Below are 15,083 nucleotides of genomic sequence, written 5' to 3'. Positions count from 1 at the left end.
TTACTGTCTTAACGGCTGTTCCACAGGTGCATGTTCATTAACTGTTTATTGTTCATTGAACAAGCATGGGAAACAGTGTTTAAACCCCTTTTTTACAAATGATCTTTGAACGACAGGGTCCTAAAAAAGGGACGTTTATTTTTTTGCTGAGTTTAAATGTACTTTTAATCTGTCTATTTGCATATTTCAAGATATGGCATATGAGGGTGCGGTGAAAGATCCAATGGGTTGTCAATAATTTTGAACAAACATTTGCTTGAAAACTGTAACTCAAATAACCCTCCATCGTTAAGTCAGTGGATGAATCAAAAGGATTATTTTCTAAATATAGAAAAATGTGGGCTACAGAGAGAAGCAGAATAGTGCAGTTAGAAGCTATATGGCATGAAGTACTGTAAGCACAGGTGATGTGCAGGGAATGAGAAATTAAAATGTTTTATTGTGAGATGGCAGGATGGTGGGACCATGTGGGTCTGAGCAATTGTGAAGTCATTAATGTTTGTTGGAATTTGTGTCTGTAATTGTTGAGTTGTCTATTGTTTTTGGCTATGTATGTTTTTGTGTAGTACAAAAAGAAATATAAAATATTATTTCAAAAAATGTAATAATACAATTATGCGCTTTAGCTGTCTATGACGAGTCATGTTTTGTAGCAATTATTGTGGCCTTTGTGTTTCGTCAATTGCACGATCATGCTAGCAGCGAGTAGATATGGTCTACCTTGTTCAATAGAGGCATTGGACTTGTCTCAACAATGTTCCTATCTGCCAGGACACTGCACGTTATGTTTCACAATATGGATCACTCCTATTGATTGGTATCCCTCCGCGGCGGAGGGATACATACGAGGTGAGGATTTACAGATTTACTCCTGTATACACCTGTGTCACGGCTGGGGTCTGCCCCTATATATAGACCCCCTGGCCGCGACACACGTTCTCTTTCATTTTCTCGGCGGAAGTCCATATAGTTTGAGGTATAAACTTCCTGAAGTTTGCTTATTAAATCACTGGTAAGTGTAATATCTTGCATGGAATTATACTCACTGGCTGTTTGCATCTTGGAGCAGCTGGCCACATAGCCAGCCCCTTCTCTTGAGTGCTCCACTCGCTGTGTGTGGTTGATCTGTATCTTCCGCCCGTGGTTTGTCATACTTGCATTTCGTTAGCATTACACTCTGCCTCCCATGAGTACCCGATCATGGACACCATGATAGCTGCCATGGTCCACCCGGACTGGGAGATCATAGGGCAGAACCCGCAACTGAAGCCGGGACCCAGAGTCTTTGATGCAGACTTAAAAGCCACACATGGCTCCCTCTGCTCTCTTGGCCGCCTTATCAACATGGCTATGCTGCTGCAGGCCTACCTGCAGACTCTGTTTCCCCGGCTGCAGGAGGGCAAAGAGGAGCTCCTCCGGGAAGCGATGGAGGTGTCTCGCCTGCTTTCGTCGCTCCAGAGTAATGTGCCCCACACCAACGAACGGGCCATGGCGCAGGTGGTTACTTCTCTGGCTGGCCCAATCCCATCTGACAGCTGCTCTCCAGAGCACGTTAGTCACTCTCCCCATCACCCCAGGGCAGATGTTTGGCCCAGGGGTTGATTACATTCTGGAGCAGACTGATAAGTTTTGTAGGGACAAGCAGACCCTGAGACGGTTCATGCCGCCTCCTCAGGCCTCAGGTCCAAGGCAGACGGACCGTCGCCACCCACCTGCACCCGAACGACGGTGGGGTCCCTCTCCTACCCCATTGCATTGTGCTGAGGGACGACAGCGGGGAGGGGCACAGTGTGCGGGGGAGCAGCAACCTGTCAACCATCACCGCCATAGGGACGTGCCTGGGGGACCCAGGCGCTCGAGTCGCTAGAGGAGAAGCGGGCCATTGCAGGACCCCTGACACACCCTTCCCCGGCCACGGCCACTTCTCCCAAAGGAGTCCCCCTGAGTGTTGTCCATAATGCTTGAGGGGTACCGACTCCAATTCCGGTGCCAGCCCCCGTCCTTCAGGGGCTTTCATGTCACCAAGTAGGCCAACCTCCTGAAGAAAACCCTGTGGCTGGAGAGCTTCTCACTCCTGGACAAGGGTGCCATCCGCAGGATCAAAACATCAGAATGGCTAGGTGGGTTCTACTCCACTTATTTTGTGGTCCCAAAAGAGATGGAGGGTTTTGACCGATTCTGGACCTCCGCAACCTAAATGGGTACTTGAAGGTACTGAGTTTCCACATGCTGTCCCCAGACCACATGTTGCAGGCCGTACTCAGGGACCAGTGGTTTGTGACGCTGGACCTGAGGGATGCATACTTTCATGTTCCTGTTCACACAGCTCATTGGCAGTACCTCCGATTCGCTTTCGAAGGGACGGCTTACGAACTCATGATTCTTCCCCTAGGCCCCTCGTTGGCACCCCGCACACAAAGTGCGATGGACGCTGTCCTGGGACCTCTCACGTCCCGAGGATTGTTGATTCTCAATTAACTGGACGATTGGCTGATTTGTGCCCCGACCAGGACCCAGGTCCTGTCAGACAGAGACATGCTTCTGACCCACATCGGCGGGCTGTGCATTACTGTTAAATGACAAGAAGAGTCATCTGACGCCCACCCTGAGGGTGGCCTTCATTGGCATGGAACTGGACTCAGTCCTTGTGTGAGCACGCCTGCCCGCCAGAAGGGTTCAGGAGATCTTATCTTGTCTCGACCTCTTTTGGCAGAGGCGGGTGGTATCCGCCCTGACCTGTCAATGCCTGTTAGATTTGCTGACGGCGGCCTCATTGTTGATTCCCCTAGGTCTGCTCCATCTCCAGCCTCTTCAATGGTGGTTCAACTCCCACCTGCTGCACCCGAAGCGCTAGCTGCGGGTGACCACCCAGTTCCTCAGGGCATTGTTGAGGTGGCGCTGTCACTCCTTTCTCTCAGGTGAGGTGGAGATGCTGAGGATGTGCCGCCGGGAGCTGGACAGCACAGACGCCTCCCAGATCGGTGGGGGGTGTGACCAAGAGCAGGTCGGCCAGTGGCGGATGGCTACCCCCCTTGGAGTGGAAGGCACATCAATACACTAGAGCTCCGAGCTGTACTGCTGGCCCTGCGATTTTTCCTTCCACAACTGAAGGGAAGACATGTCCTGGTGAGAATGGAGAACACCACAATGGTGGCCTACATCAACCATCAGGGTGGACTGAGGTCCCACCGCCTCCATCTTATGGCACGGGAGCTCTTTCTCTGGGCTCGGGGACAACTAGCGTCTCTACGTGCAGCGCACGTACCTGACATCCTGAATGTGGCAGCAGATATGCTCTCAAGGGAAGGCCCGCCACCTTGTGACTGGAACCTACATCCCCAAGTGGTGCAGCATCTGTGGGACAAGTTCGGGAGGGTGCAAGTGGACCTGTTTGCCTCCCTGGACAATGCACGCTGCCCTCTGTGGAACTCCATATCGGAGCCACCAGGGCCTCTGGGCTTGGATGCTCTGGCTAACGATTGGCCAGGGCTGGAGCTTTATGCATTCCTTCCTCTTCCCCTGATTTAGGCCTTGCGAGACAGGATCAGGAGTATCGTCTGCTGCTTGTGGCCCCATACTGGTCCAGATGACCCTGGTTCAGCCTTATCCTATCCCTGTTGTCTGGGACATCTTGGCAACGGCCCACGAGACCCGATCTGCTGTCTCAGGCCGGCAGAACTCTATGGCATCCGAGACCGCACTGCCTCAGTCTGTGGGCTTGGCTGCTGAACGGCACCAAAGGTCCATGTTAGGACTACAGGAGGGCTTAATGAACACTATTCAGAGCGCAATGTCACCGGCCACAACAGTGGCATACCAGTTGTTCTGGCGGTTGTTTTGCTCTTGGTGCACTGGTATTGAGGTTGTGCCCGAGTCATGCTGGGTGCAGCTGGTCCTCCAAAACCTGCAGTCTCAATTCGATGAGGGTTTGGCAGCCTCTACACTGAGAGGGTATTATATCTGCCTGCCATGGACAGGCCAGTGGGATGCCATCCCTTGGTCTCCAGGTTTATGAAGGCAGTTCATCGCCTGCGTCCAGCTAGGACTCGCTCAATGGTGAGCTGGGATATGGATGTGGTCTTGGCAGCTTTGGCAAAGCCGCCTTTCAAACCGTTGGAGTCTGCCTCCCTGAATCACCTCTCTATGAAGGTGGCTTTCTTGGTTGCGACTACTTCCATGAAGTGGGTGGGAGAGCTCCATGCTCTTTCAGTAAGTTCTGAGTGCTATTGGATGGACCCGGGTGGGAGGAGTATATCCTATTTGGGATAGGAGGCAGCATTTTCACGTTTGGATGAAAAGAATGCCCAGAGTAAACTGCCTGTGCATAATACTTGTATCTTTTATCAAAGTTTATTATGAGTATTTCTGTAAATTGATGTGGCTCTGTGCAAATGTTTTGGAGGCAAAGCCAAATGTAAACTGAGGTTTTTGGATATAAATATGAACTTGATTAAACACAACATACAAGTATTGTGTAACATGTTGTCCCGGGAGTGTCATCTGATGAAGAATATCAAATGTTAGTGATTCATTTTATCTCTATTTCTGCTTTTTGTGACTCCTCTCTTTGGTTGGAAAATGGCTGTATGCTTTCTGTGACTGGTTGCTGACCTAACATGTTGTGCTTTCGCCAAAAAGGCTTTTTGAAATCGGACACTGTGGTTGGATTAAGGAGAAGTTTATCTTTAAAATGGTGTCTAATACTTGAATGTTTGAGAAATTTGAATTATGAGATTTCTGTTGATTGATTTGGCACCCTGCAATTTCATTGGCTGTTGGCGAGGGGTCCCGCTAGCGGAAAGGGGTTCCGGATATGGTCAGCGAGAACAACAGACCAGCTCTTTGTCTGCTATGGTGAGAGAGTCCTGGGAGCTGGGTTATCAAAGCCGATGTTCTTTCGCTGGATCGTCGACACGATTACGACAGCATACTGGCTGGCTGGCAGGCCAGTGCTGGGTTCTGTGGTGGCACGAGGTGTGGCTGCGTCCTGGGCTTTACTGAGAGTTGTGCTCCTCCTGATATCTGTGCTGCGGCCAGCTGGGCTTCCTCTTGCACCTTTGCTTGGTAATATCCGGTAAATGTGGCACTTCCCTCTGCGGTTGGTTCGGCGGTCCTGGGTGCCCCTTCCACATTGACGGCCCCTGCGTCTTATCCGCTGGCTGGCCAGGTCCCTCTAGCATCGACTAAATCTGGTATGGGTATACCAATATATTGGAGTGATCCAATATAGTGAAACATAACAAAGGTTACATATGTAACCACGGTTATGTGAGCTATATGGATCACTCCAATCCTCTACAGTGCTAGAGGTGCCTACAGTGCTAGAGAACGTGTGTTGTGGCCTTGGGGTCTATATATAGGGGCGGACCTCAGCCGTGACACAGGTGTACACGGGAGTAAATCTTTAAATCCTCACCTCAGATTCATCCCTCTGCCAGGGAGTGATCCCAATATATTGGAGTGATCCATATAGCTCACATAACTGTGGTTAAATATGTAACCTTCTATATCTAGGTTCACTAATTTCCCCTGGCTTTGTAAAGACTGCAGCCCTACTTCCTTGTTTCCACCGTTGAAGGCAGGCTTTTCAAAATGGAGCGGTTGTAGTTTACAGGTTCACAGAAGCTTGCTAAATAATTAGCTACAATGGCTGCTTCTGATGAATCCTCTTTCCAAGAAGAGCTGGAGGAACAAAACATGTTTTTATGTTCTTTTACATAGTAACATACAGCCCTATTTATTTGAGCCGGGATACACTTAAAAGGAGTTGAGACCACGAGAAAAATAATTGCGAGACCAGCAAGCAGCGGCAGCAGCCTAGACCAGATAGACCAGCACTCAGGCGAGCAAATGACAAATTAGTAAGTTGTTTTGCTGTCAGTAGCTAGCTAGCAATATAAGCTCTCTTTTTACACAAGGCAGTGTTGTTCAGTACAGCACAATTTGGTGATCGATTCGGCCATAACGGGGCTTGCTAGTACCTCTAAAAGGCAAGCTAGCCAAGTTTAGCTAGCTAGCTGTGTATTTGCTATATCTAAAATATACTGTAGTCTAACGTTATAGCTAGCTATCAAGCCTAGCTAGCCTCAGTGCCTTTTCATTTGGAGAAAAACTGGAGAATTGTTTTGATTATGATGGCGGAGAATACAGGAATGACTTTGTCTTTATGACTTATATCAGTCTTGGAGTTAACTATACCTGTGTGTTGTAGCTAGCTAGCTAACATGTGTCTGTGAGATGTCTCATATTCTACACCATGTTGCTACAGTACAGAGAGTACACAACGATTGCCCATGAATGTGTAACTAAGTTTTAGTCTTTCTCTCACAGACAATACCGTTTGATAAAAAGAAGTTGACTCTCAAGAGGCGATGTGAAAGGTCCCATAACAGCAATCTCTCCTTGTATAAAAGTGACTCCGAACTCACGGCACTACCCAAACACACCACATGCAAGTATTCCTTTAGTAGAACTGTTGTATTTATATATAAGCGTTAGTAGTATATTTTTCTTATGCTGTATATATGTCATACATTGCCATAACTGTTCCTGGATCCTGCTGTGTAAACAACCGGGTCTCCAGAAAAAAATATAAGCCATGTCTACTTAATTGCTATATTGACAGACTAATCTATTTTTATTGAAACATGTTTACTTGCCAACAAAGTTTAAATGAAACACCAACTCCCTGCATTATTTGTTTTAGCAGTCAGACTGAAGCTGGTTTATTTTGGAACACTTCACATGTGACATTTCACAACTAAAATCATGTGAAAACATTTTAAAAAATACATATTTTTAAAGACATCACGTATAACATTTCACACGTGAAACGTGCTTTTGGAGCACTTCACATTTGATCAAATGTGCAATTCCATGTGTTATCACTGTTAAGCTAAAATATTTCCCTACCTGGGATTTTAACACACAACCGCTGGATTTGAGGTACGCGAATCCTTCTGCTCTTTCACATAGTTTGTAGCATTCCCCTAAACATTCCTTACCTACAATACATCTCTGCAGTGCCTATTGCAATTTAATTGACTTATATCAGCAATTTGAGGGTTTTCTGTATAGTTCAGTAATGTTGATTAAAGTTGATTAATGTTGATAAATTATTACGTTTTAATGTTACTGCTGAATCAATATGATAAATATATTTGTTTTTCTTACGTCTATTTTTAGCAAATAAATTGACTTTGAAGTCCCAAGTGTAGGAATACAGGTGAAATCCGTTACTGACATAGACATGATGGCGTAGTAGGAAGATCATAATGCAGTGAACCAAGAGGCTATGAGTTAAAATCCCAGATACAAACATGTTGAATCATAATAATTACTGTATAAATAAACATACACAATGTAGTCATGTACAGTGCATTCGGAAAGTATTCAGACCACTTGACTTTTCCACTTTTTGTTACGTTACAGCCTTATTCTAAAATGGATTTAAAAAAAGTAAAAAACCTCATCAATCCACAATCAATACCCCGTAATGAAAAGCATAAACAGGTTGTTTTGTTATTTTGGCAAATGTATAAAAAAATGACATAATGAAATAACACATTAACATAAGTACTGTGTTGATGCACCTTAGGCAGAGATTACAGCCTAGAGTCTTCTTGGGTATGAAGCTACAAGCTTGGCACACATGTATTTGGGGAGTATCTCCCACTCTTCTCTGCAGATCCACTCAAGCTCTGTCAACTTGGATGGGAAGCGTCACTGCAAAGCTATTTTCAGGTCTCTCCAGAGATGTTTGATTGGGTTCAAGTCTGGACTCTGGCTGGGCCACTGAGACTTGTCCCAAAGCCACTTCTGTGTTGTCTTGGCTGTGTGCTTAGGGTTGTTGTCCTGTTGAAAGGTGAACATTCGCCCCAGTCTGAGGTCTTGAGTGCTCTAGAGCAAGGATCTCTCTGTACTTTGCTCCGTTTATACTTCCCCCAATCCTGACTAGTCTCCCAGTCCCTGCCGCTGAAAAACATCCCCACAGCATGATGCTGCCATCAGCATGCTTTACTGTAGGGATGGTGCTAGGTCTCTTCCAGATGTGACGCTTGGCAATGAGTTCAATCTTGGTTTCACCAGACCAGAGAATCTTGTTTCTTATGGTCTGAGTCCTTTAAGTGCCTGTTGGTAAACTCCAAGCGGGATGCCATGTGCCTTTTAATAAGGAGTGACTTCCGTCTGGTCACTCTACCATAAAGATCTTATTGCTGGAGTGCTGCAGAGAAGGTTCTCCCATCTCCACAGAGGAACTCTGGTGCTCTGTCAGAGTGACCATCGGGTTCTTTGTCACCTCCCTGACCAAGGCCCTTCTCTCCCGATTGCTCAGTTTGGCTGGGCGGCCAGCTCTAGGAAGAGTCTTGGTGTTTCCAAACTTCTTTCATTTATGAATGATGGAGGCCACTGTGTTCTTTGGGGACCTTCAATTCTGCAGAAATGTTTTGGTACCCATACCTAGATCAGTGCCTTGACACAATCCTGTCTCGGCGCTCTACAGACAATTCCTTTGACCTCATGGCTTGGTTTTTTGCTCTGACATGCACTGTCAACTGTGGGACCTTACAGGTGTTTGCCTTTCCAAATCATGTCCAATCAATTGAATTTACTACAGGTGGACTCCAATCAATTTGTAGAAACATCTCAGGGATGATCAGTGGAAACATAATGTACCTGAGCTCAATTTTGAGTCTCATATTGTGTGCAGAATGATGAGGAGAGAAAAATGATTTAATACATGTTAGAAGAAGGCTGTAACGTAACAAAATGTGGAAAAAGTCAAGGGGTTTGAATCCTTTCTGAAAGCACTGTATGTCAAATATGTAAGTTGGAAACACTATGTTTAAACCACTGTGTGTGTGTGTATCATCACATCAAATTTTTGTTTGCAGGGCATCACATGTGAAACTTCATATGAAATATCATCACAAGCATTTCAAAAACACATGGTTTCACATGTAAAATCCAAAGTGAAACTTCATGTGAAATATCATCACACGTGAAGTGTTCCAGAAACACATGTTTTCACATGAGAAAATCCACATGTGAAACTACCACTGTGAAATATCACATGTGAAATGTTAAAAAAACACATGGTTTCACATGACTTCACATGTGCAAAACAATAATGTTTTCACAATAATCACAATAATGTGATTTTCAACATGTGAAATCATGTGTTGCTTCCGTAAGGGGAGTCTAAGGGTATAAGAGGTCACAGTATTAGTGTCTTAACTCTTACTCTTACTCTTGTCACCTTGATACCTGTCAGTTTCCTACTCTGGTCAAAGTCAAGGCCACCCTAGACACTACTAAATGCAGAGATAGTAGCTTACCAGTTACGGTTCCTGCAGTCAAAAGCAGCCACACCATTTGAATCTGGAGTCCATTTGATACCTGTATAAATGATACAGTCAAACAAACTCCACAGTCAGCAAACATCATGGCATCCATTTAAATTCTACAACACCACTGCAATTTACATCATTAGAGAGCGTTGACATGATTTATGTATACTAGTATGTTTTTATGTTTTGCTGTGCTATCTTTTCTGAAATGTTCTATTCTAGATTTAAACATAATTCTGTGCTGATTTATGCTATCAGTTGTATGGAACTGTGGGCGTATGACATCAGCATTGTGTGGACATCTGCCTCGTCCTTTACCAGGGTAGATTCTGAAGAAACCCGAGGAGCTGCCAAAGTACTGCCAGGTGAGGGTGGGGTCTTTCTTGAAGTTATTGGCGAACACGTCATTCAAAGCTTCCGACATGTAGATTCCATTGAGGATGTAGGGATCTTTACACAGGGGAGATAGAGAGAGCAGCAAATGAGTGAGATGGAAAGTGTAACATCACATATAGCAATACCTTTCACTTTAAAGGTGGACTACGCCACACCTAATCCAATGTTCTTACATAATCTCTTGTTGAATTCAATGTGTGATTTATGTAAAAAATATGTGTTATGTGCATATATAAATTAGGATTTGCATCCAAGGGCATCAAGTGAGGATTTGGATCCAAGGGCCTGCAAATGGCCTGTTTCAACTTCACCACACACACACCTTTGTTGTAGACATTGGTGGGGACCTGTACGTCACTCTGCATTGTGTTGACTGGGATGTTGTTGAAATGCTCATTCTCCTCCAGAGGAAACTCCCCACCCAGCTCTATGAAGTTACCATCGTCATCCATTGTGTTCACCAGCATGGAGTTATAGTAGTCAAACTGGAGAAGGAAGAAGCACGAGGTAGGTGGAAGAGTTGCATTCAAATTCATCAAATGTGATTGGAAGTTGAGTAAGTTAGCAGTGTATTTTCTATCAGAAACGAGCTTCTTCTCATGGCATTGTGTGTTTTTGTGGTCATCAACATGTGCATGATAGTTAGACATTTCATTATCTCTATTGTGGTACTGTAGAACAGCTTTCTGATACTCATAGTAGCATTACTTTGATAAATCTGAGACCTCACATTCCCACAGACAGAATGACAAACCTGTAGAGTTTTGTTGAACTCGTGGTACAAATCTGCATCCTCCGCAGACTCAGCCAACCGCTGAGGAGAAAATAAAGATATATTAATTTAAAGAAGTTTTGCAAACCACAAGCCCAACCACAATACTCATGGTTAAAGTTCTGGGGGTGGCTACTCTCATATTGCAAAGAGTGTATAACAGCAGGGGACATCAACAGATGGTCCAATGGCAAATTCTGGTCTGCGAGGGGATCTAACGTGTGTGTGGCTTGTATCTGACCTTTGTACTCACCTTAACAGACTTCATCTTGGACCCCAGCATTCTCTCTATGTCCTCTGAAAAGTCCCTCACTTGGGCTCTCCCATCGATGTCCACTATCTTGATAATGGACTCTACATCTCTGAATTTCTGAAAAGAACAAGGGAGATGTTCAACCATGTCTGTAAGTTTGTCTGATATGTCATATTTGATCATCTGGTTCCGTTATTTGTATAGGAAATGAAATTCATCTCCAATTGCAGCATTGCCATGCTAACGTGGCACGTATCATTCTCTCTTAGGCCTGATTGATTCAGAGAGCTAAGTGTGAGCCATTAGGTAAAGCCATTTGAAGATGAAACAGAGCTCTCTGACTTTACTTGTATCTTGTAATTACTCGATTAAGTCACTCACTAATCCTAATTAATCCAAGCAAGCCATATACTGAAGGGTGAAAGCGTCATACTGTGTATTCTGAAGCTATTAGAGGAGTCATGACTGAATAGCTCTGTTGGGGAGAGAATTCAGCTATGCTAGATACAGGTATTTTTCCTCTGGCAATTCACAGGGACAATGAGTACACAATGGTCATCATAATGTCAGGAATATCACATATTGAGGTAGATCCAGTACGAAGCATAGCCTACATCAGCATACCATAAAATAGTAGTTGAAAATGTAAATATAATTATTATAACTAAGAGTAGAGACAAGCTAACAAACTAAATAGTAAAGACAAGATTGGGACATGACCATCTGAAACAAGTACAGGAGGACACAACATCCTGATTATCATTATAGTAAAGAGTTCTTGGTTCCTACATTATATTAGTGTGATCGCATTTGTAGCCTAGCTGCCCTGTACCATGTGTGTCTTTGTCTGCTGCCCTGGGCCACTAGCTGTGCCAAGTATCTCCCTTCCCTGGACTCCACTCCAGTCCACTCTACTCTACAAAAACATGAGGGTTCCTCAAGGGTTCTTTGGGAAGGGTGATGGTTTTATGTGGAACCATACCTTTGATGGTTCTTTGTAGTTCAAGAAAGCATTCTTTCCTCTTTTAGTGATAATTAAAATGTAGGGACAGTAGCTCATTAGAATATTTTGGGGAATGGTTTGGGCACAACTTTTTTTGTTCAACGGTGAGTGAGAGTGTCATTACAGTTTATGTAATCTGTGGTGTTGTGCAATTGCATGGTATGTATGACTACGACCAGTGAGGGTGTCTTATGAAAGATGTATGCCCTTGTGTCTATTGAAAACAGTTGACTACGTCTGTAGTTCTCAATTCTCTCCTCAGGGACCCCCAGCTGTGCCAGAGCTAGCACACCTGATTCAACTTGGTAATAAACACAATGAATCCACTGGCATTTTAAGAATATAATATGGTTGCTAATCCAGACTAACTTTTGAGATTGAAAATGTTTCTTTATAGAACCATTATCCTTAAAGGTTCTATAAGGTTCTATAAAGAACCACGTATAAATAACCTTTTTGGGTGCTACATAGAACCTTTTATTAATGGTTCTTTATATAACCTTAGGAAAAGGTTATTTATAGCACCATACAGGTTCCATTTGGAACCTTCAGAAAAACAACCTTCTGCTATGGTTACCAACCAAATAAGCCTTATTTGGAACTATATCATTTAGAACCATTTGTTTTTAGTGTGTGGCGTTAGAAGAGAATATGGTGCTCCACATGAGATTATACATGTGATGAGACAAGGAAAGTATGGGGAAGATGGTGATCAGTGGGTTGAAATGGCAGAGAATATGTGTGGTAAGTGGAGCTGTTTCTGTCCTATGGTTGATGTTAATTCGGTCGCATTCTCGTTTAGGGATCAAACCCCAAATAAAACCCATATTTTACCTTTTGCAGAATGTTAGCTCCCGAATATCTTGTGGTAACCTCGCGTAGTTGCACTGAAAGGACATTTGCCCAATCTTGGACCCTGAGAGAGAGAGATAGAGAGAGAGAGAGAGAGAGAGAGAGAGATAGAGAGAGAGAGAGGTGATGGATAGTGAGGGATGATAGATAATCTATCATCCTGTCCATGACAGAATATAATCATCAAGATTTTGGCCTTGCTTCTACATGACACTCAAAACCCAGACTGGACCCATGTGCCAAAAAAGGCCATGAATATCACAACTGTAATGCCAAATGTGTTTAATCTGTCCATGGTTGATGTAGGTGCCCCTCAAGCACATGATTGGATTTTAAGCATAGCCTTTTGCCCCCGCTACAGACAGCTACATCGGTCTGCTAATAGTAGTAAAGTAAAGGCCCAGTGCACTACTTCTGTTTTATAAATTTTCTATTCAGATTTTTCAGGGGGTGCTGCAGCACCCTAAGCACCCCTACTTCCCGCGGCTATGATTTTAAGGCACCTATAGAACTCTCTCTTTATATGTCAACAGACAGACTACCAATGTGGTGTTGTATGGAAATCAAATGGAATGAGGCGTAATGCTATTTGTTTGCTCCTCCCGACCTCATTAAAAAGAATGCCGCCGAGGGAGATGCCTGCCGTTTTACGATCCTGTAACCAATTGTGCTATTGTGTATGTTTTGTCATGTTATTTGTAACTTGTTTTGTACATAATGTTTCTGCCACCGTGTCTTATGACCGAAAAGAGCTTCTAGATATCAGGACAGTGATTACTCACCGCGTACTGGACTAGTACTTTTTCTTCAACGATTCGGACAGGAAGGATTTACTTCAGACGCCCGACAAGGCCCTCATCCCCGTCATTCGCAGGAGAAAGAGACAGAGGTATCGGGGACGAAGGTCCGGGTGCCTTGGAAGGATCCGACGCCGAGAGGGTTTCTACCAGCATGTTAAATGTGCAACTAGAGGGAAAAAAACTCTAGACCACCTTCACTCCACGCACAGAGATGCGTACAAAGCTCTCCCTCGCCCTCCATTTGGCAAATCTGACCATAATTCTATCCCCTCTGCTTACAAGCAAAACCTAAAGCAGGAAGCACCAGTGACTCGGTCAGTAAGAAATTGGACAAACGAAGCAGACGATAAGCTACAGGACTGTTTTTCTAGCACAGATTGGAATATGTTCTGTGATTCTTCCGATGGCATTGAAGAGTACACCACATCAGTCTCTGGCTTTATCAATAAGTGCATCGAGGACATCGTCCCCACAGTGACTGAACGTACATACCCCAACCAGAAGCTATAGATTACAGGCAACATCCACCCTGAGCTAAAGGGTAGAGCTGCTGCTTTCAAGTAGCGGGACTAACCGAGAAGCTTATAAGAAATCCCGCTATGCCCTCCGACGAATAATCTAACAGGAAAAGTGTCAATACAGGACTAATATTGAATTGTACAACACCGGCTCCGATGCTCGTCGAATGTGGCAGGGCATGCAAACTATTACAGACTACAAAGAGAATCACAGCCGCGAGCTGCCCAGTGACACGAGCCTATCATACAAGCTAAATTACTTCTATGCTCGCTTCGAGGCAAGTAACACTGAAGTTATACATGAGAGCATCAGCTGTTCTGGACGACTGTGTGATCACGTTCTCCGTAGCCGATGTGAGTAAGACTTTTTAAACAGGTCAACATACACAAGGCCGCAGGGCCAGACAGATTACAAGGGCGTGTACTCCGAGCATGGCTTGACCAACTGGCAAGTGTAATCATTGACATTTTCAACCTGTCCCTGACTGAGTCTGTAATACCAACATGTTTCAAGCAGACCACCATAGTCCCTTTGCCCATGAACACTAAGGTAACCTGCCTAAATTACTACCAACCCATAGCACTCACGTCTGTAGCCATGAAGTGCTTTGAAAGGCTGGTCATGGCTCACATCAATACCATTATCCCAGAAACCATAGAGCCACTGCAATTTGCATACCACTCCAACAGATCTACAGATGATGCAATCTCTATTGCACTCAACACTTCCATTTCCCACCTGGACAAAAGGAACACCTATGTGGGAATGCTATTCATTGGCTCAGCGTTCAACACCATATTGCCCTCAACTCTCAACACTAAGCTAAGAACCCTGGGACTAAACACCTCCCTCTGCAACTGGATCCTGGACTTCCTGATGGGCCACCCCCAGGTGGTAAGGGTAGGTAACAATGCATCCGCCAACTGTTTGTTTGGTAAGTTAGTCTAGTGGCCAGCTAGGCCGAATTAGACCTTGATTAGACCCCCATTGATTTTCTAGTCAGTCTCACTCAGATATCATATTCAAATATCATATTAAAATGTGACGAATTGCACAGAGTTAACACGAAAACTAAAAATGTGCATGACATTAGTTTGAAAAATCTTCTCTCTGCCTCATGGCAAAATGTATAGAACTG

At 44.5% G+C, this 15,083-nt stretch overlaps 1 protein-coding gene across 2 annotated transcripts in view; it reads right to left on the bottom strand.

Moving 5' to 3' along the window:
* The window catches only part of LOC110493150 (voltage-dependent calcium channel subunit alpha-2/delta-4), a 91,844-nt gene that overhangs the window by 71,161 nt on the left and 5,600 nt on the right, over nt 1-15,083 (bottom strand). For both annotated transcript variants that reach the window (XM_021567396.2, XM_036952286.1), the window contains exons 2-7: nt 12,609-12,690; nt 10,772-10,888; nt 10,501-10,560; nt 10,069-10,231; nt 9,669-9,800; nt 9,339-9,399 (exon numbers count right to left, since the gene is read on the bottom strand). In XM_021567396.2, the coding sequence (XP_021423071.2) occupies nt 9,339-9,399; nt 9,669-9,800; nt 10,069-10,231; nt 10,501-10,560; nt 10,772-10,888; nt 12,609-12,690 (615 nt within the window). The remainder of the gene's footprint in view (nt 1-9,338; nt 9,400-9,668; nt 9,801-10,068; nt 10,232-10,500; nt 10,561-10,771; nt 10,889-12,608; nt 12,691-15,083) is intronic.

Source organism: Oncorhynchus mykiss, chromosome 2 (assembly GCF_013265735.2).
Source record: "Oncorhynchus mykiss isolate Arlee chromosome 2, USDA_OmykA_1.1, whole genome shotgun sequence".
NCBI classification, from domain to species: Eukaryota; Metazoa; Chordata; class Actinopteri; order Salmoniformes; family Salmonidae; genus Oncorhynchus; species Oncorhynchus mykiss.
The sequence above is the reverse complement of the archived record's forward strand: the minus strand, read 5'-3'. Positions and strand labels throughout refer to the sequence as shown.